Raw genomic sequence first — 20075 nt, 5'->3', positions numbered from 1 at the left:
CAATCCATGCCAATATATTCCCCCCAATCCCATATGCTTTAATTTTGCACACTAACCTCTTGTGTGGGACCTTATCAAAAGCCTTCTGAAAATCCAAATACACCACATCCACTGGTTCTCCCCTATCTATTCTAGTTACACCCTCAAAAAACTCCAGTAGATTTGTTGAGCATGATTTCCCTTTCATAAACCCATGCTGACTTTGTCCAATCCCGTTAACGCCCTCCAAGTGTTATGTTATCACATCCTTTATAATAGATTCTAGCATTTTCCCCACTACTGATGTTAGGCTAACTGGTCTGTAATTCCCTGTTTTTTCTCTCCCTCCTTTTTTAAATAGTGGGGTTACATTTGCCTCCAATCTGTAGGAACTGTTCCAGAGTCTATAGAATTTTGGAAGATGATCACCAATGCATCCACTATTTCCAGGGCCACTTCCTTCAGTACTCTGGGATGTGGATTATCAGGCCCTGGAGATTTGTCAGCCTTTAGCCCCATTAATTTCCCTAGCACTTTTTATTATTAATACTGGTTTCCTTCAGTTCCTCCCTCTCACTAGACCCTTGGTTCCCTAACATTTCCGGGAGGTTATTTGTGTCCTCCTTTGTGAAGACAGAACCAAAGTATGTGTTTAATTGTTCCGCCATTTCTTTGTTCCCCATTATAATTTCCCCCATTTCTGACTGTAAGGGACCTACTTTTGTCTTCACTAATCTTTTTCTCCTGACATATTTATAGAAGCTTTTACAATCAGTTTTTATGTTCCCTGCTAGTTTACTCTCATACTCTATTTTTCCCCTCTTAATCAATCTCTTTATCCTCCTTTGCTGAATTCTGAACTGCTCCCAATCCTCAGGCTTGCTGCTTTTTCTGGCAATTTTATATGTCTCCTCTTTGGATCTAATACTATCCCTAATTTCTTTTGTAAGCCACGGTTGAGGCACCTTTCCTGTTTTATTTTTGCACCAGACAGGAATGAATAATTGTTGTAATTCCTGCATACGTTCTTTAAATATTAGCCATTGCCTATCCACTGTCATCCCTTTTAGTAAAGTTCCCCAATCTATTCTAGCCAACTCGCACCTCATACTTTCGTAATTTCCTTTATTTAGATTCAGGACCCTAGTTTCGGATTCAACTACTTCACTCTCCATCTTAATGAGGAATTCTACCATGTTATGGTCGCTGTTCCCTAAGGGACCCCGCACAACAAGATTGTTAATTAATCCTTTCTCATTGTACAATACCCAGTCTAGGATCGCCTGTTCTCTGGTTGGTTCCTCAACGTATTGGTCTAGAAAACCATCACGTACACACTCCAGGAATTCCTCCCCCACAGTATTATTGCTAATTTGGTTTGACCAATCTATATGTAGATTAAAGTCGCCCATGATTATAGTTGTACCCTTCTTGCATGCGTCTCTGATTTCCTGTTTAATGCCCTTCCCTACATCTCCACTACTGTTTGGGGGCCTATAGACAACCCCCACCAATGTTTTCTGCTCCTTGGTGTTTCTTAGCTCCACCCATACAGATTCCACATTGTGATTTTCCGAGCCAATATCCTTTCTCACTATTGCATTGATTTCCTCCTTTACTAACAACGCTACCCCACCTCCTTTCCCTTTTTGCCTGTCCTTCCTAAATATTGAATACCCCGGGATGTTCAGTTCCCATCCTTGGTCACCCTGCAGCCATGTCTCCGTAATCGCAACTATATCATAACCGTTAATATCTATCTGAGCTGTTAATTCATCTAGCTTATTGCGAATGCTCCGCGCATTAAGACACAATGTCTTGTCTTTTTAATTGTAAACAATTTTACAACACCAAGTTATAGTCCAGCAATTTTATTTTAAATTCACAAGCTTTCGGAGGCTTCCTCCTTCCTCAGGTGAATGTTGTGGAAATGAAATCCTCGAAATGAAATCGCATTTATAAATCACAGAACAATGCTTGGTGATTACAGACAGTCTTTTCAACTGCCCGTTGCCAAGGCAATCAGTGTGCAGACAGACAGGTGTTACCTGCAAGGTCTCCGAATATACAAATCACCAAAAAAAAACAGAGATAGAGAGGTAGAAACATAGAAAAGACAGCAACTGACCCGTTATATTAAAAACAGATAACATTTGTTCGCTGGTGGGGTAACGTGTAGCGTGACATGAACCCAAGATCCCCGGTTGAGGCCGTCCTCATGGGTGCGGAACTTGGCTATCAATTTCTGCTCGACGATTTTGCGTTGTCGTGTGTCTCGAAGGCCGCCTTGGAGTACGCTTACCCGAAGGTCGGTGGCTGAATGTCCTTGACTGCTGAAGTGTTCCCCGACTGGGAGGGAACCCTCCTGTTTGGTGATTGTTGCGCGGTGTCCGTTCATCCGTTGTCGCAGCATCTGCATGGTCTCGCCAATGTACCATGCTCTGGGGCATCCTTTCCTGCAACGTATGAGGTGGACAACGTTGGCCGAGTCACAGGAGTATGAACCATGTACCTGGTGGGTGGTGTCCTCTCGTGTGATGGTGGTATCTGTGTCGATGATCTGGCATGTCTTGCAGAGGTTACCGTGGCAGGGTTGTGTGGTGTCGTGGACGCTGTTCTCCTGAAAGCTGGGTAATTTGCTGCGAGCGATGGTCTGCTTGAGGTTGAGTGGCTGTTTAAAGGCGAGTAGTGGAGGTGTGGGGATGGCCATAATGAGGTGTTCGTCGTCATTGATGACATGTTGAAGGCTGCGGAGAACATGGCGTAGTTTCTCCGCTCCGGGGAAGGACTGGACTACAAAGGGTACTCTGTTGGTTGCGTCCCGTGTTAGTCTCCTGAGGAGGTCTATGCGATTTTTCGCTGTGGCCCGTCGGAACTGTCGATCGATGAGTCGAGCGTCATATCCCGTTCTTACTAGGGCGTCTTTCAGCGTCTGTAGGTGTCCATCGCGTTCCTCCTCGTCTGAGCAGACCCTGTGTATTCGCAGGGCCTGTCCATAGGGGATGGCCTCTTTGACGTGGTTAGGGTGGAAGCTGGAAAAGTGGAGCATCGTGAGGTTGTCCGTGGGCTTGCGGTCGAGTGAGGTGCCGAGGTGCCCGTCTTTGATGGAGATTCGTGTGTCCAAGAAAGAAACTGATTCTGAGGAGTAGTCCATGGTGAGCTTGATGGTGGCGTGGAACTTGTTGATGTTATCGTGTAGTCTCTTTAGTGATTCCTCGCCGTGGGTCCATAGAAAGAAAATGTCGTCGATGTATCTGGTGTATAGTGTTGGTTGGAGGTCCTGTGCAGTGAAGAAGTCCTGCTCGAACTTGTGCATGAAAATGTTGGCGTATTGGGGTGTGAATTTGGTCCCCATGGCTGTTCTGTGTGTTTGGGTAAAGAACTGGTTATCGAAGGTGAAGACATTGTGATCCAGGATGAAGCGGATGAGTTGTAGGATGGCGTCTGGAGATTGGCTGTTGTTGGTGTTGAGTATTGATGCTGTCGCAGCGATGCCGTCATCGTGGGGGATACTGGTGTATAGTGCCGAGACGTCCATCGTGGTGAGAAGTGTTCCTGGTTCAACTGGTCCGTGGGTACTGAGTTTTTGTAGGAAGTCTGTTGTGTCGCAACAGAAGCTGGGGGTTCCCTGTACGATGGGTTTCAGGATGCCCTCGATGTATCCAGAGAGGTTCTCACACAGGGTTCCATTGCCTGATACGATAGGACGTCCGGGTGTGTTGGCTTTGTGTATCTTTAGGAGGCAGTAGAAGTCTCCCACGCGGGGAGTACGTGGGATGAGAGTGCGTAGGATGCTTTGAAGGTCTGGATCGAAGGTCTTGATCAGTTTGTTGAGCTGGTGGGTGTGTTCTTTGGTTTTTGTCTTTGTCTTTTTAATATTGCTAGTCATCTTAGTTTTATTTTGCGCTATGGCCCTATTTGTTTTTCGCCCTTGTTTTCTCTGCCCTCCACTATTGCTTCTTCCCTTTCTGTCTTTTGTTTCTATCCTTGTTTCCCCCTCCTCTGTCTCCCTGCTCAGGTTCCCATCCCCCTGCCATTCTCGTTTAAATCTTCCCCAACAGCACTAGCAAACATCCCCGCGAGGACATCGGTCCCGGTCGTGTTCGGGTGTATCCCGTCCCGCTTGTACAGGGCCCACCTTCCCCAGAACCGGTCCCAATGTCCCAGGAATCTAAATCCCTCCCTCCTACACCATCCCTGCAGCCACGCATTCATCTGGTCTATTCTCCTGTTCCTATACTCACTAGCACGTGGCACTGGTAGTAATCCTGAGATCACTACCTTTGAGGTCCTGCTTTTTAATTTATCTCCTAACTCCTTAAATTCACCTTGCAGGACCTCATCCCTTTTTTTAACCAATGTCATTGGTACCGATATGGACCACGACTACTGGCTGTTCACCCTCCCCCTCCAGAATGCCCTGCAGCCGCTCCGTGACATCCTTGCCCCTAGCACCAGGGAGGCAACATACCATCCTGGAGTCACGTTTGCGGCCGCAGAAACGCCTATCTGTTCCCCTTACAATTGAATCCCTATCACTATAGCCCTGCCACTCTTATTCCTCCCCTCCTGTGCAGCAGAGCCCCCCGTGGTGCCACGAACTTGGCTCTTGCTGCTTTCCCCTGATAAACCATCTTCCCCCAACAGTATCCAAAGCAGTATATCTGTTTGAGAGGGAGATGGCCCCAGGGGACTCCTGCTCTCCCTGCTTCGTCCTTTTACTCTGCCTGTGGTTCACCCATTTCCTTTCTGCCTGCGTAATCGACCACCTCACTGAACGTGCTATCCACGATAATCTCAGCATCATGGATGCTCCACTGTGAATCCACCCACAGCTCCAGCTCCGAAATGCGGTTAGCCAGTAGCAGCAGCTGGACACACTTCCTGCACACATGGTCACCAGGGACACCTGTAGTGTCCATGACTTCCCACATAGTGCAGGAGGAGCATATCACAGGTGTGAGCTCTGCTGCCATGACTTGCCCGAGATTTACACTGCGTTCACCTCTGGGACTCTCTTCCCGCTCTTGGGACTCTCCTTTTACATTCCCCTCCCGCTCTCTGACTCACCATTTACATTCCCCTCCCGCTCTCTGACTCTCCTTTTACACCGCGCTCACCTCTCGGACTCTCCTTTTACACGGCGCTCACCTCTCGGACTCCCCTTTTACACCGCGCTCACCTCTCGGACTCCCCTTTTACACCGCGCTCACCTCTCGGACTCCCCTTTTACACCGCGCTCACCTCTCGGACTCTCCTTTTACACCGCGCTCACCTCTCGGACTCCCCTTTTACACCGCGCTCACCTCTCGGACTCTCCTTTTACACTGTGCTCACCTCTCGGACTCTCCTTTTACACCGCGCTCACCTCTCGGACTCCCCTTTTACACCGCGCTCACCTCTCGGACTCTCCTTTTACACCGCGCTCACCTCTCGGACTCTCCTTTTACACCGCGCTCACCTCTCGGGCTCTCCTTTTACACCGCGCTCACCTCTCGGGCTCTCCTTTTACACTGTGCTCACCTCTCGGACTCTCCTTTTACACGGAGCTCACCTCTCGGACTCCCCTTTTACACCGCGCTCACCTCTCGGACTCCCCTTTTACACCGCGCTCACCTCTCGGACTCCCCTTTTACACCGCGCTCACCTCTCGGACTCCCCTTTTACACCGCGCTCACCTCTCGGACTCCCCTTTTACACCGCGCTCACCTCTCGGACTCCCCTTTTACACCGCGCTCACCTCTCGGACTCCCCTTTTACACTGCGCTCACCTCTCGGACTCCCCTTTTACACTGCGCTCACCTCTCGGACTCCCCTCCCGCTCTCTGACTCCCCTTTTACACCGCGCTCACCTCTCGGACTCCCCTTTTACACCGCGCTCACCTCTCGGACTCCCCTTTTACACTGCGCTCACCTCTCGGACTCCCCTTTTACACCGCGCTCACCTCTCGGACTCCCCTTTTACACCGCGCTCACCTCTCGGACTCCCCTTTTACACCGCGCTCACCTCTCGGACTCCCCTTTTACACCGCGCTCACCTCTCGGACTCTCCTTTTACACCGCGCTCACCTCTCGGACTCCCCTTTTACACCGCGCTCACCTCTCGGACTCCCCTTTTACACCGCGCTCACCTCTCGGACTCTCCTTTTACACCGCGCTCACCTCTCGGACTCCCCTTTTACACCGCGCTCACCTCTCGGACTCCCCTTTTACACCGCGCTCACCTCTCGGACTCCCCTTTTACACCGCGCTCACCTCTCGGACTCTCCTTTTACACCGCGCTCACCTCTCGGACTCCCCTTTTACACCGCGCTCACCTCTCGGACTCCCCTTTTACACCGCGCTCACCTCTCGGACTCTCCTTTTACACCGCGCTCACCTCTCGGACTCTCCTTTTACACCGCGCTCACCTCTCGGACTCTCCTTTTACACCGCGCTCACCTCTCGGACTCTCCTTTTACACCGCGCTCACCTCTCGGACTCCCCTTTTACACCGCGCTCACCTCTCGGACTCTCCTTTTACACCGCGCTCACCTCTCGGACTCCCCTTTTACACCGCGCTCACCTCTCGGACTCTCCTTTTACACTGCGCTCACCTCTCGGACTCTCCTTTTACACTGCGCTCACCTCTCGGACTCTCCTTTTACACCGCGCTCACCTCTCGGACTCCCCTTTTACACCGCGCTCACCTCTCGGACTCCCCTTTTACACCGCGCTCACCTCTTGGACTCCCCTCCCGCTCTCGGACTCCCCTTTTACACCGCGCTCACCTCTCGGACTCCCCTTTTACACTGCGCTCACCTCTCGGACTCCCCTTTTACACTGCGCTCACCTCTCGGACTCCCCTTTTACACCGCGCTCACCTATTCGAGGAAGTAAGAGTAGAAATTACGGAGGCTCTAGCCACAATCTTCCAATCCTCCTTAGATATGGGGGCGGTGCCAGAGGCCGGGAGGATCGTGAATGTTACACCCCTGTTCAAAAAAGGGAAGAGGGATAAACCCGGCAATTACAGGCCGGTCAGCTTAATGTCGGCGGTGGGGCAACTTTGAGACAATAATCCAGGACAAAATTAATTCTCACTTGGAAATACATGAGTTAATAAATTAAAGTTAGTACAGATTTGTTAAAGGCAAATCGTGTCTGATACGTTTAATTGAGTTCTTCGATGAAGTAACAGAGGGTTGATGAGGGCAGTGCGGTTGATGTTGTGTGAATGGACTTTCAAAAGGCAATTGATAAAGTACCACATAATAGGCTTGTTAGCAAAACTTAAACACATGGAATTAAACAGACAGGTGCAGCATGGATACAAAATTGGCTAAGGGACAGAAAGCAGAGAGTAGTGGTGAACGGTTGTTTTTCAGACTGGAGGGAAGTATACAGTGGTGTTCCCCAGGGATCGGTATTAGGACCACTGCTCTTTTTGATATATATTAATGACCTGGCCTGGGATATAAAAGGCATTATTTCAAATTTTGCAGATGACATGAAACTTGGAAATGTAGTAAACAGTGAGGAGGATAGTAACAGACTTTGGGAGGACACAGGCAGACTGGTGAAATGGGCAGACACATGGCAGTTGAAATTTAATGCAGAGGAGTGTGAAGTGATGCATTTTTGAAGGAATAATGAGACACAATATAAACTAAATGGTACAATTTTAAAGGGGGTGCAGGAACAGAGAGACCTGGGGGTGCACATACACAAATCTTTGAAGGTGGCAGGACAAGTTGAGAAGGCTGTTTAAAAAAACATACGGGATCCTGGGCTTTATTAATAGAGGCATAGAGTACAAAAGCAAGGAAGTTATGGTAAACTTTTATAAAACACTGTGTAGTCCTCAGCTGGAGTATTGTGTCCAATTCTGGTCACCACACTTTAGGAAGGATGTCAAGGCCTTGGAGAGGGTGCAGAAGTGATTTATCAGAATGGTACCAGGGATGAGGGACTTCAGTTGTGTGGAGAGACTGGAGAAGCTGGGATTGTTCTCCTTAGAGCAGAGAAGGTTAAGAGGAGATTTAATAGTTATTCAAAATTATGAAGGGTTTCGAGTAAATAAGGAGGAACTGTTTCCACTGGCATAAGTCGGTAACCAGAGGACACGGATTTGAGGTGATTGGCAAAAGAACCAGGTGGGAGATGAAGATTATTTTATGCAGCGAGTTGTTATGATCTCGAACGCACCCACTGCCTGAAAGGGCGGTGGAAGCGGATTCAATAATAACTTTCAAAAGGGAATTGGATAAATACTTGAAAAGGAAAAATTTACAGGGCTACGGGGAAAGAGCAGGGGAGTGGGACGAATTGGATATCTCTTCACAGGCACAGGCACGATGGGCTGAATGGCCTCATTCTGTGCTGTATGATTCTGGAGGGGAGTACAGGAGTAAGGCCGGCAGCATCAGGGAGTGACATGAGATAGAGAGAAATGGCAGTGAGGTGGGAGGCAAATAATCTCAAGGCATATTTCATACGGGGGAGGGGGAGGAGTTTCCAAGTGATGTTGCTAATTTGAGCCTGAAACATGAACCGGATTGTAACAGAAAGGCATCTGTTCTCTGTGAAAGCTCTTGCGGTGATGCCGTTTTTAGCAACGGTTTCACTCACCGCTGAAATGGTGCAGGTTTACACAGCAGCCCGCAGCAGTGGGAGAGAGGAGACTTTAACGGGAACGGTGTGTAAAGGGCACTGTGCATCTCCCTGTGAGGTACACTTCGCATGGGCACTGTGCTTTGTGGGGGAGAGCAGGGTGCTGGAGTCCACTGCAGCAAATACTCCCGAGACATCTCTTTGCATAAAAGCCTTAGTTGCTGCAGGCTTCTGACCTTCGATGAGGCCTTTTTATTTACAGGGACAGGGACGTTTCGATGAGGACATATTCAGAATTCACACACAGTATTTGCAGGGGGTCCCTGGGAGTGTGTCAGTATTTGCAGGGTGTCCCTGGGAGTGTGTCAGTATTTGCAGCAGTCCCTGGGAGTGTGTCCGTATTTGCAGCAGTCCCTGGGAGTGTGTCAGTATTTGCAGGGTGTCCCTGGGAGTGTGTCAGTATTTGCAGCAGTCCCTGGGAGTGTGTCAGTGTTTGCAGCAGTCCCTGGGAGTGTGTCCGTATTTGCAGCAGTCCCTGGGAGTGTGTCCGTATTTGCAGCAGTCCCTGGGAGTGTGTCAGTATTTGCAGGGTGTCCCTGGGAGTGTGTCAGTATTTGCAGCAGTCCCTGGGAGTGTGTCAGTATTTGCAGGGTGTCCCTGGGAGTGTGTCAGTATTTGCAGCAGTCCCTGGGAGTGTGTCCGTATTTGCAGCAGTCCCTGGGAGTGTGTCAGTATTTGCAGGGTGTCCCCGGGAGTGTGTCAGTATTTGCAGCAGTCCCTGGGAGTGTGTCCGTATTTGCAGCAGTCCCTGGGAGTGTGTCAGTATTTGCAGGGTGTCCCCGGGAGTGTGTCAGTATTTGCAGGGGGTCCCTGGGAGTGTGTCAGTATTTGCAGGGGGTCCCTGGGAGTGTGTCAGTATTTGCAGCAGTCCCTGGGAGTGTGTCCGTATTTGCAGCAGTCCCTGGGAGTGTGTCCGTATTTGCAGCAGTCCCTGGGAGTGTGTCAGTATTTGCAGGGTGTCCCCGGGAGTGTGTCAGTATTTGCAGGGTGTCCCCGGGAGTGTGTCAGTATTTGCAGGGGGTCCCTGGGAGTGTGTCAGTATTTGCAGCAGTCCCTGGGAGTGTGTCCGTATTTGCAGCAGTCCCTGGGAGTGTGTCCGTATTTGCAGCAGTCCCTGGGAGTGTGTCAGTATTTGCAGGGTGTCCCTGGGAGTGTGTCAGTATTTGCAGCAGTCCCTGGGAGTGTGTCAGTATTTGCAGGGTGTCCCCGGGAGTGTGTCAGTATTTGCAGGGTGTCCCCGGGAGTGTGTCAGTATTTGCAGGGGGTCCCTGGGAGTGTGTCAGTATTTGCAGGGTGTCCCTGGGAGTGTGTCAGTATTTGCAGGGTGTCCCTGGGAGTGTGTCAGTATTTGCAGGGTGTCCCTGGGAGTGTGTCCATATTTGCAGCAGTCCCTGGGAGTGTGTCCGTATTTGCAGCAGTCCCTGGGAGTGTGTCAGTATTTGCAGGGTGTCCCTGGGAGTGTGTCAGTATTTGCAGGGTGTCCCTGGGAGTGTGTCAGTATTTGCAGGGTGTCCCTGGGACTGTCAGTATTTGCAGGGGGTCCCTGGGAGTGTGTCAGTATTTGCAGCAGTCCCTGGGACTGTCAGTATTTGCAGCAGTCCCTGGGACTGTGTCAGTATTTGCAGGGTGTCCCTGGGACTGTGTCCGTATTTGCAGGGTGTCCCTGGGACTGTCAGTATTTGCAGGGGGTCCCTGGGAGTGTGTCAGTATTTGCAGCAGTCCCTGGGAGTGTGTCAGTATTTGCAGGGTGTCCCTGGGACTGTGTCTGTATTTGGAGGGTGTCCCTGGGACTGTGTCTGTATTTGCAGGGTGTCCCTGGGACTGTGTCTGTATTTGCAGGGTGTCCCTGGGACTGTCAGTATTTGCAGGGGGTCCCTGGGACTGTCAGTATTTGCAGGGGGTCCCTGGGACTGTCAGTATTTGCAGCAGTCCCTGGGAGTGTGTCAGTATTTGCAGGGTGTCCCTGGGAGTGTGTCAGTATTTGCAGGGGGTCCCTGGGAGTGTGTCCGTATTTGCAGCAGTCCCTGGGAGTGTGTCCGTATTTGCAGCAGTCCCTGGGAGTGTGTCCGTATTTGCAGCAGTCCCTGGGAGTGTGTCAGTATTTGCAGGGGGTCCCTGGGAGTGTGTCAGTATTTGCAGGGTGTCCCTGGGAGTGTGTCAGTATTTGCAGGGTGTCCCTGGGAGTGTGTCAGTATTTGCAGGGTGTCCCTGGGAGTGTGTCAGTATTTGCAGGGTGTCCCTGGGAGTGTGTCCGTATTTGCAGCAGTCCCTGGGAATGTGTCAGTATTTGCAGGGTGTCCCTGGGAGTGTGTCAGTATTTGCAGGGTGTCCCTGGGAGTGTGTCAGTATTTGCAGGGTGTCCCTGGGAGTGTGTCCGTATTTGCAGCAGTCCCTGGGAGTGTGTCAGTATTTGCAGGGTGTCCCTGGGAGTGTGTCAGTATTTGCAGCGTGTCCCTGGGACTGTGTCTGTATTTGCAGGGTGTCCCTGGGACTGTGTCTGTATTTGCAGGGTGTCCCTGGGACTGTCAGTATTTGCAGGGGGTCCCTGGGACTGTCAGTATTTGCAGGGGGTCCCTGGGACTGTCAGTATTTGCAGCAGTCCCTGGGAGTGTGTCAGTATTTGCAGGGTGTCCCTGGGAGTGTGTCAGTATTTGCAGGGGGTCCCTGGGAGTGTGTCCGTATTTGCAGCAGTCCCTGGGAGTGTGTCCGTATTTGCGGCAGTCCCTGGGAGTGTGTCAGTATTTGCAGGGGGTCCCTGGGAGTGTGTCAGTATTTGCAGGGTGTCCCTGGGAGTGTGTCAGTATTTGCAGGGTGTCCCTGGGAGTGTGTCAGTATTTGCAGGGTGTCCCTGGGAGTGTGTCAGTATTTGCAGGGTGTCCCTGGGAGTGTGTCCGTATTTGCAGCAGTCCCTGGGAATGTGTCAGTATTTGCAGGGTGTCCCTGGGAGTGTGTCAGTATTTGCAGGGTGTCCCTGGGAGTGTGTCAGTATTTGCAGGGTGTCCCTGGGAGTGTGTCCGTATTTGCAGCAGTCCCTGGGAGTGTGTCAGTATTTGCAGGGTGTTCCTGGGAGTGTGTCAGTATTTGCAGGGTGTCCCTGGGAGTGTGTCCGTATTTGCAGCAGTCCCCGGGAGTGTGTCCGTATTTTCAGCAGTCCCTGGGAGTGTGTCCGTATTTGCAGGGTGTCCCTGGGAGTGTGTCAGTATTTGCAGGGTGTCCCTGGGAGTGTGTCAGTATTTGCAGGGTGTCCCTGGGAGTGTGTCAGTATTTGCAGGGTGTCCCTGGGAGTGTGTCAGTATTTGCAGGGTGTCCCTGGGAGTGTGTCCGTATTTGCAGCAGTCCCTGGGAGTGTGTCAGTATTTGCAGGGTGTCCCTGGGACTGTGTCAGTATTTGCAGGGTGTCCCTGGGAGTGTGTCAGTATTTGCAGGGGGTCCCTGGGAGTGTGTCAGTATTTGCAGCAGTCCCTGGGACTGTCAGTATTTGCAGCAGTCCCTGGGACTGTGTCAGTATTTGCAGGGTGTCCCTGGGACTGTGTCCGTATTTGCAGGGTGTCCCTGGGACAGTCAGTATTTGCAGGGGGTCCCTGGGAGTGTGTCAGTATTTGCAGCAGTCCCTGGGAGTGTGTCAGTATTTGCAGGGGGTCCCTGGGAGTGTGTCAGTATTTGCAGCAGTCCCTGGGAGTGTGTCAGTATTTGCAGCAGTCCCTGGGAGTGTGTCCGTATTTGCAGCAGTCCCTGGGAGTGTGTCCGTATTTGCAGCAGTCCCTGGGAGTGTGTCAGTATTTGCAGGGTGTCCCTGGGAGTGTGTCAGTATTTGCAGGGTGTCCCTGGGACTGTGTCAGTATTTGCAGGGTGTCCCTGGGAGTGTGTCAGTATTTGCAGGGGGTCCCTGGGAGTGTGTCAGTATTTGCAGCAGTCCCTGGGACTGTCAGTATTTGCAGCAGTCCCTGGGACTGTGTCAGTATTTGCAGGGTGTCCCTGGGACTGTGTCCGTATTTGCAGGGTGTCCCTGGGACTGTCAGTATTTGCAGGGGGTCCCTGGGAGTGTGTCAGTATTTGCAGCAGTCCCTGGGAGTGTGTCAGTATTTGCAGCAGTCCCTGGGACTGTGTCAGTATTTGCAGGGTGTCCCTGGGACTGTGTCTGTATTTGCAGGGTGTCCCTGGGACTGTCAGTATTTGCAGGGGGTCCCTGGGAGTGTGTCAGTATTTGCAGCAGTCCCTGGGAGTGTGTCAGTATTTGCAGGGGGTCCCTGGGAGTGTGTCAGTATTTGCAGGGTGTCCCTGGGAGTGTGTCAGTATTTGCAGGGGGTCCCTGGGAGTGTGTCTGTATTTGCAGCAGTCCCTGGGAGTGTGTCAGTATTTGCAGCAGTCCCTGGGAGTGTGTCAGTATTTGCAGCAGTCCCTGGGAGTGTGTCAGTATTTGCAGCAGTCCCTGGGAGTGTGTCCGTATTTGCAGCAGTCCCTGGGAGTGTGTCCGTATTTGCAGCAGTCCCTGGGAGTGTGTCAGTATTTGCAGGGTGTCCCTGGGAGTGTGTCAGTATTTGCAGGGTGTCCCTGGGAGTGTGTCAGTATTTGCAGGGTGTCCCTGGGAGTGTGTCAGTATTTGCAGGGGGTCCCTGGGAGTGTGTCAGTATTTGCAGCAGTCCCTGGGACTGTCAGTATTTGCAGCAGTCCCTGGGACTGTGTCAGTATTTGCAGGGTGTCCCTGGGACTGTGTCCGTATTTGCAGGGTGTCCCTGGGACTGTCAGTATTTGCAGGGGGTCCCTGGGAGTGTGTCAGTATTTGCAGCAGTCCCTGGGAGTGTGTCAGTATTTGCAGCAGTCCCTGGGACTGTGTCAGTATTTGCAGGGTGTCCCTGGGACTGTGTCTGTATTTGCAGGGTGTCCCTGGGACTGTCAGTATTTGCAGGGGGTCCCTGGGAGTGTGTCAGTATTTGCAGCAGTCCCTGGGAGTGTGTCAGTATTTGCAGGGGGTCCCTGGGAGTGTGTCAGTATTTGCAGGGTGTCCCTGGGAGTGTGTCAGTATTTGCAGGGGGTCCCTGGTAGTGTGTCTGTATTTGCAGCAGTCCCTGGGAGTGTGTCAGTATTTGCAGCAGTCCCTGGGAGTGTGTCAGTATTTGCAGGGTGTCCCTGGGAGTGTGTCAGTATTTGCAGCAGTCCCTGGGAGTGTGTCAGCATTTGCAGCAGTCCCTGGGAGTGTGTCCGTATTTGCAGCAGTCCCTGGGAGTGTGTCAGTATTTGCAGCAGTCCCTGGGAGTGTGTCAGTACTTGCAGGGTGTCCCTGGGAGTGTGTCAGTATTTGCAGGGTGTCCCTGGGAGTGTGTCCGTATTTGCAGCAGTCCCTGAGAGTGTGTCAGTATTTGCAGGGTGTCCCTGGGAGTGTGTCCGTATTTGCAGGGTGTCCCTGGGAGTGTGTCCGTATTTGCAGGGTGTCCCTGGGAGTGTGTCCGTATTTGCAGGGTGTCCCTGGGAGTGTGTCAGTATTTGCAGCAGTCCCTGGGAGTGTGTCAGTATTTGCAGGGTGTCCCTGGGAGTGTGTCAGTATTTGCAGGGTGTCCCTGGGAGTGTGTCCGTATTTGCAGCAGTCCCTGGGAATGTGTCAGTATTTGCAGGGTGTCCCTGGGAGTGTGTCAGTATTTGCAGGGTGTCCCTGGGAGTGTGTCAGTATTTGCAGGGTGTCCCTGGGAGTGTGTCCGTATTTGCAGCAGTCCCTGGGAGTGTGTCAGTATTTGCAGGGTGTCCCTGGGAGTGTGTCAGTATTTGCAGGGTGTCCCTGGGACTGTGTCAGTATTTGCAGCAGTCCCTGGGACTGTGTCAGTATTTGCAGCAGTCCCTGGGACTGTGTCCGTATTTGCAGCAGTCCCTGGGACTGTGTCAGTATTTGCAGCAGTCCCTGGGAGTGTGTCCGTATTTGCAGCAGTCCCTGGGAGTGTGTCAGTATTTGCAGCAGTCCCTGGGAGTGTGTCCATATTTGCAGGGTGTCCCCGGGAGTGTGTCCGTATTTGCAGCAGTCCCTGGGAGTGTGTCAGTATTTGCAGCAGTCCCTGGGAGTGTGTCAGTATTTGCAGCAGTCCCTGGGAGTGTGTCAGTATTTGCAGGGGGTCCCTGGGACTGTGTCAGTATTTGCAGGGGGTCCCTGGGACTGTGTCAGTATTTGCAGGGGGTCCCTGGGACTGTGTCAGTATTTGCAGGGGGTCCCTGGGACTGTGTCAGTATTTGCAGCAGTCCCTGGGACTGTGTCAGTATTTGCAGGGGGTCCCTGGGAGTGTGTCAGTATTTGCAGGGGGTTGCTGTGAGTGCGTCAGTATTTGCAGGGGGTCTTTTGAGGGGCTGAATGGCCTACTCCTGTTCCCAGTGTTCCTCATGTCTAACAGCCATTAATAGCAATGACGGTGCCTTGATGACATTGTTGGCTTAGCAATGTGACACCATCAGTATCAGGGTGAATGGATGGGGACTGTCACCAGTCTCACCCTCAACTGGCATTAAGCCCACCTCTTTCTGTTTGTCTTAGCAGTGATGAATGGGAGCAGTCACTCGCCAACTGCAATCATTGGAGCTCCATCCACCCCCAACGGGTTCAGCAATGGTCCCGCCACCTCGACCACGGCCTCTCTCTCCAATCAGCAACTGCCACCTGCCTGCGGCGCCAGACAGCTCTGTAAACTGAAGCGCTTCCTGACCACATTGCAGCAGTTTGGTAACGATATCTCCCCGGAGATCGGAGAGCGTGTGCGGAGCTTGGTGTTGGGACTCGTGGTAGGTAGTTCCCTGATCTTAATTGATCGATCGTCTACAGATCTTTAGCCAGTAAATGGACTCTTTCTTAATTCTCTGAAGGCAGCAGTGACACAGACCCAGTGATAACAGGCAGTGATTCAGTTCTTGCTCTACCCAGGATTTATAGAATTTTAAGAATTATCCCATGCAGCTTTGTACGGATTCACTAATGTCCTTACCCGGTCTGGGCCTATATGATCCTCCAGTCCCACACCAACATGGTGGACTCTTAACTGCCCTCTAAAGTGGTCTAGCGAGACACTCAGTTGTATCAAACTGCTAGAAGTTCAAGAAGATGGTAAACCACCACCTTCTCAGGGCAACTAGGGGTGGCCAATAAATGCCGGTGTTGCCAGCTATGTCCACATCCCGAGAATGAAGTCTCAATCCAGTCCTGGAGGGTATGAACACTGACCAAATTTGCTCCTAATTCAGCACGAATGTTGCTCTTATTGGAGAATGTCACTCAGAGGCTGACAGGTGCAGAAAGTGGCAAAATGTGCAGTAGGGAGTGTTGTTCGGATAGTGTTGCATTATTACATATCTAACCCGTGCTGTACCTGCCCTGCGAGTGTTTGATGCCCTCCGCCTCTGGCCCTTCTCTCTGTGCCTGTTCCCCTCTCCCTGCCTCCATTCATTGCTGCACAGTGTGTTGAGGCTGTAACTCAGGATTACACTCTCCTTTTCATCTGAAAGATATGATTTAAACCGCACTGTTGATGCTCAGGTACAGTATCTCAGCTGGCCCAGCTCTATTTCTGCTGGAAAAACTATTTGCCATTTCTTGTCTCAGTGGTGGGCATGGTTATGTGTTGTATATCTCCCTGTTATATTGATTGTGCTCTGTTGGTGTGGTGTGTCAGAGGTTGTGTGATCTCGGGCTGATCATGCACTATTTTTGTGTGTTGCAGAATTCCACCCGGACCATTGAGGAGTTTCACACAAAACTGCAGGAGGCAACCAACTTCCCCCTGAGACCTTTCGTCATTCCTTTCCTGAAGGTAGGGAACAGCGGCACTGTATGGTCTCTCCCGGGTAAGGTGCCAGTCTCAGCTGTGAGCTTTGTAAAGGAATTGTAGTCTTGGCAGTGTCACACCAGAGGCTTGAAACTGAGGACTTCAATAGCAGTTTGATTGCACCTAAGCCATAAAGGAGAAGCTTACGTTTATACAGCAACATAGAAACAGAAAATGCTGGGAACACTCCAAGACAGGCAGTGTCCTTTAGGAAAGGAAAATATTGATGTTTCAGGCAGAACTAGAAGATGTTACGGATGAACAGATTGTAAGAAGGTACAGAATGAGGGGAAAAGGGGTTTGCGGTGGAATACAGAGCCTTGGTCAGAGCCCATCTGGAGACTGTGTTTAGTTTTGGGCACCGCATCTCAGGAAGAATATATTGGCCTTGGAGTGGGGGCAGCGCAGATTCACCAGAATGATACCGGGGCTAAAAGGGTTAAATTATGAGGGCAGGTTACACAGACTCGGCTTGTATTCCCTCGAGTTTAGAAGATTGAGGTCTTTAAAATGATAAAGGGATTCAATCAAATCAAATACTCTGTCATCTTCTCTCTCGCACTCTCCCGCCGGCCCCGCGCTCTCGCCCACCATAAAATTATAGAAAATTTACGGCACAGAAGGAGGCCATTTGGCCCATCGTGTCCGCGCTGGCTGAGAAACGAGCCACCCAGTCTAATCCCACTTTCCCGCATTTGGTCCGTAGCCCTGCAGGTCGCGGCTCTTCAGGTGCACATCCAGGGATTTTTTAAATGAGCTGAGAGTTTCTGCCTCTACCACCCTCTCAGGCAGTGAGTTCCAGACCCCCATCACCCTTTGGTTGAAAGTTTTTTTCCTCATTTCCGCTCTAAACCTTCTACCAATCACTTTAAATCTATGCCCCCTGGTTATTGACCCCTCTGCTAAGGAAAATAGGTCCTTCCTATCCACTCTATCTGGGCCCCTCATAATTTTGTACACCTCAATTAAATCACCCCTCAGCCTCCTCTGTTCCAAAAAAACCAACCCCAGCCTATCCAATCTGTCATCATAGCTAAAATTCTCTAGTCCTGGCCTCATCCTCGTAAATCTCCTCTGTACCCTCTCTAGTGCAATTACATCCTTCCTGTAATGTGGTGACCAGAACTGTGTGCAGTACTCAAGCTGTGGTCTAACTGGTGTTTTATACAGTTCGAGCATAACCTCCCTGCTCTTATATTCTATGCCTCGGCTAATAAAGGAAAGCATTCCATTGGCCTTCTAAACCACCTTATCTACCTGTCCTGCTACCTTCAGGGATCTGTGGACATGCACTCCAAGGTCCCTCACTTCCTCTACACCTCTGTATCCTCCCATTTATTGTGTATTCCCTTTTACTGTTTGCCCTCCCCAAATGCATTACCTCACACTTCTCCGGATTGAACTCCATTTGCCACTTTTCTGCCCATCTGATGTCTCTCCCGCGCGCCCCGCTCTCTCTCCCTCTCCCGCGCGCCCCGCTCTCTCTCCCTCTCCCGCGCGCCCCGCTCTCTCTCCCTCTCCCGCGCGCCCCGCTCTCTCTCCCTCTCCCGCGCGCCCCGCTCTCTCTCCCTCTCCTGCGCGCCCCGGTATAAAATTCATGACCTTGAGCGAGATTAAAGGAAACTTTCTTCCACACCGGGTATTGTATGTGGAACAGAATCCCCGGAGAAGTTGATTCTCGGTCAGTTGACACCTATAAAAGAAGCTGGTTCAATATCTGGGATTGAGGGTTCTTTCAGGAAAGGTCAGGGAAGGAAATGTGTCCCTTAAACAGGTGGAGATGATCAGTTTGTGAGAGAGTCTATGATGGACAAGTCATCTGTGAGCTCTAGATAGGGTGGGACTCATGGACCAAATGGCCTTTTCTGGCTCTGGACTTTGTTTTTATTCTGTTTAATTTCAGGCCAATCTTCCACTGTTACAACGGGAACTCCTCCACTGTGCTCGGCTGGCAAAGCAAACGCCAGCTCAGTACCTGGCCCAGCACGAACAGCTTCTTCTCGATGCCAATACCACCTCACCTATTGACTCCTCGGAAATCCTGCTGGAAGTGAATGAAAATGGTAAACGAAGGACTCCTGACAGGTGGGTGTGGCACCACCTCATTGAGACCTCGACCGCCCTCAGGCAGCCTACACCTTCCATTCAGTCACCTCCCTGCGCACAGCTGAAAGCTGGTGCTTGCAGAATGTCCAACAGTGTGAAGCACCATGTGTCTCTAATGCCCCATACCTGTGTGTCTCCATAGGCCCATAACCCTCTCAGCCAGGTGGTGCTGAGTGAGTGGTGCCCTTTGAGTCGGGTCCAATCACAGACCTTCGGATATCTGACAAATTAAGTAAATAGAAACTTGATCAAACAATGAGAGAGATCATAGGATCACAGGAACAGCAGGAGGCCATTCAGCCCCTCGAGCCTGTTCCGCCATTCAATTAGAATATGGCTGATCTGTATCTTAACTCCATTTACCCGCCTTGGTTCTGTAACCTTTACCTAACAAAAATCTATCAATCTCAGTTTTGACATTTTCAATTGACCCCCAGCCTCAACAGCTATTTGGGGGAGAGAGTTCCAGATTTCCACTCCCCTTTGTGTGAGGAAGTGCTTCCTGACATCACTCCTGAATGGCCTGGCTCCAATTTTAAGGTTTTGCCCCCTTGTTCTGGACTCCCCTATCAACTCCTCTAATCATCTTAAAGACCTCAATTAGATGTTGTACATGTGGACTTCCAGAAGGCATTTGATAAGGTTCAATTAGATCACGGCTGATCTGTACCTTAACTCCCATTTACCCACCTTGGTTCCATATCCCTTAATAACCTCGCCGAACAATATCCATCAATCTCAGTCTTAGCAAATGTAAAAGCGCATGGAATTGGCAGCAAACTTGTGACATGAGTTAGTAATTGGTTAGGAAATAGGAGACAGAGAGTAAAGATAAAGGATTTGTTCTCTGATTGGTGAGATGTGACAAGTGATGTTCCTCAGGGATCTGTACTGGGGCCTCAGCTATTCACCATATATATCAATTACTTAGATGAAGGAATAGAGAATTGTGTATCCAAGTTTGTAGATGACACTAAGTTAGGAGCGACAGTAAGTTGTGTAGGTGGGAGCAGGAAGTTACAAAGGTACATAGACAGATTAAGTGAGTGAGTGGGCAGAATTGTGACAGATGGCGTTCAATGTGGGGTGGGGCATCACAGCAACATCAAATTGTGCTTTTCAAAAAATAAAATAATAAACTTTGAAAACTAGTGGTGAGATATTCCCACCCTGTGTTCTCCGGCTGACGCTGGACTTTGTCTCTTTGCTTCTTTTGCAGGACCAAAGAGAAGGGGTTAGATCGTGAACCGCTACAGGCAGAGCAGCTCAGTAAAAGGCCGTGCACAGTCAGTCCCGGACAACGCTTCAGTCCCAGCAATGGGCTCAACCACCAAGCCAATGGACTGCCACACCCGGCACCACCTCAACCACAGCACTACCGGCTGGAGGACATGGCTCTGGCCCATCACTACAGATACACTTACCGGCACCCTGAACACAGGGACCTCAGGGATCGGCACCGGCCTGCAGGTAAGTCTGTTAATCTAATACCGGCCTGTCGGTCAGTAACTGTCCACACCGTTACCGGCCTGTCGGTCAGTAACT

The 20075-nt window shown here is 50.9% G+C and overlaps 1 protein-coding gene across 15 annotated transcripts in view; it reads left to right on the top strand.

Moving 5' to 3' along the window:
* Positions 1 to 20075, top strand: part of cbfa2t3 (CBFA2/RUNX1 partner transcriptional co-repressor 3) — a 164259-nt gene that overhangs the window by 121242 nt on the left and 22942 nt on the right. For 9 of the 15 annotated variants that reach the window (XM_067998230.1, XM_067998222.1, XM_067998220.1 and 6 more), the window contains 4 exons: positions 15143 to 15387; positions 16320 to 16409; positions 18328 to 18509; positions 19750 to 20000. In XM_067998230.1, coding sequence (XP_067854331.1) covers positions 15148 to 15387; positions 16320 to 16409; positions 18328 to 18509; positions 19750 to 20000 — 763 coding nt within the window. In that variant the 5' untranslated portion in view covers positions 15143 to 15147. The remainder of the gene's footprint in view (positions 1 to 15142; positions 15388 to 16319; positions 16410 to 18327; positions 18510 to 19749; positions 20001 to 20075) is intronic. The other 6 variants (XM_067998229.1, XM_067998225.1, XM_067998218.1 and 3 more) reach the window with 2 other exon arrangements.

The sequence above is a fragment of the Heptranchias perlo genome, chromosome 16 (assembly GCF_035084215.1).
Source record: "Heptranchias perlo isolate sHepPer1 chromosome 16, sHepPer1.hap1, whole genome shotgun sequence".
Classification (NCBI taxonomy): Eukaryota; Metazoa; Chordata; class Chondrichthyes; order Hexanchiformes; family Hexanchidae; genus Heptranchias; species Heptranchias perlo.
This window is presented reverse-complemented; position numbering and strand designations above follow the sequence as displayed.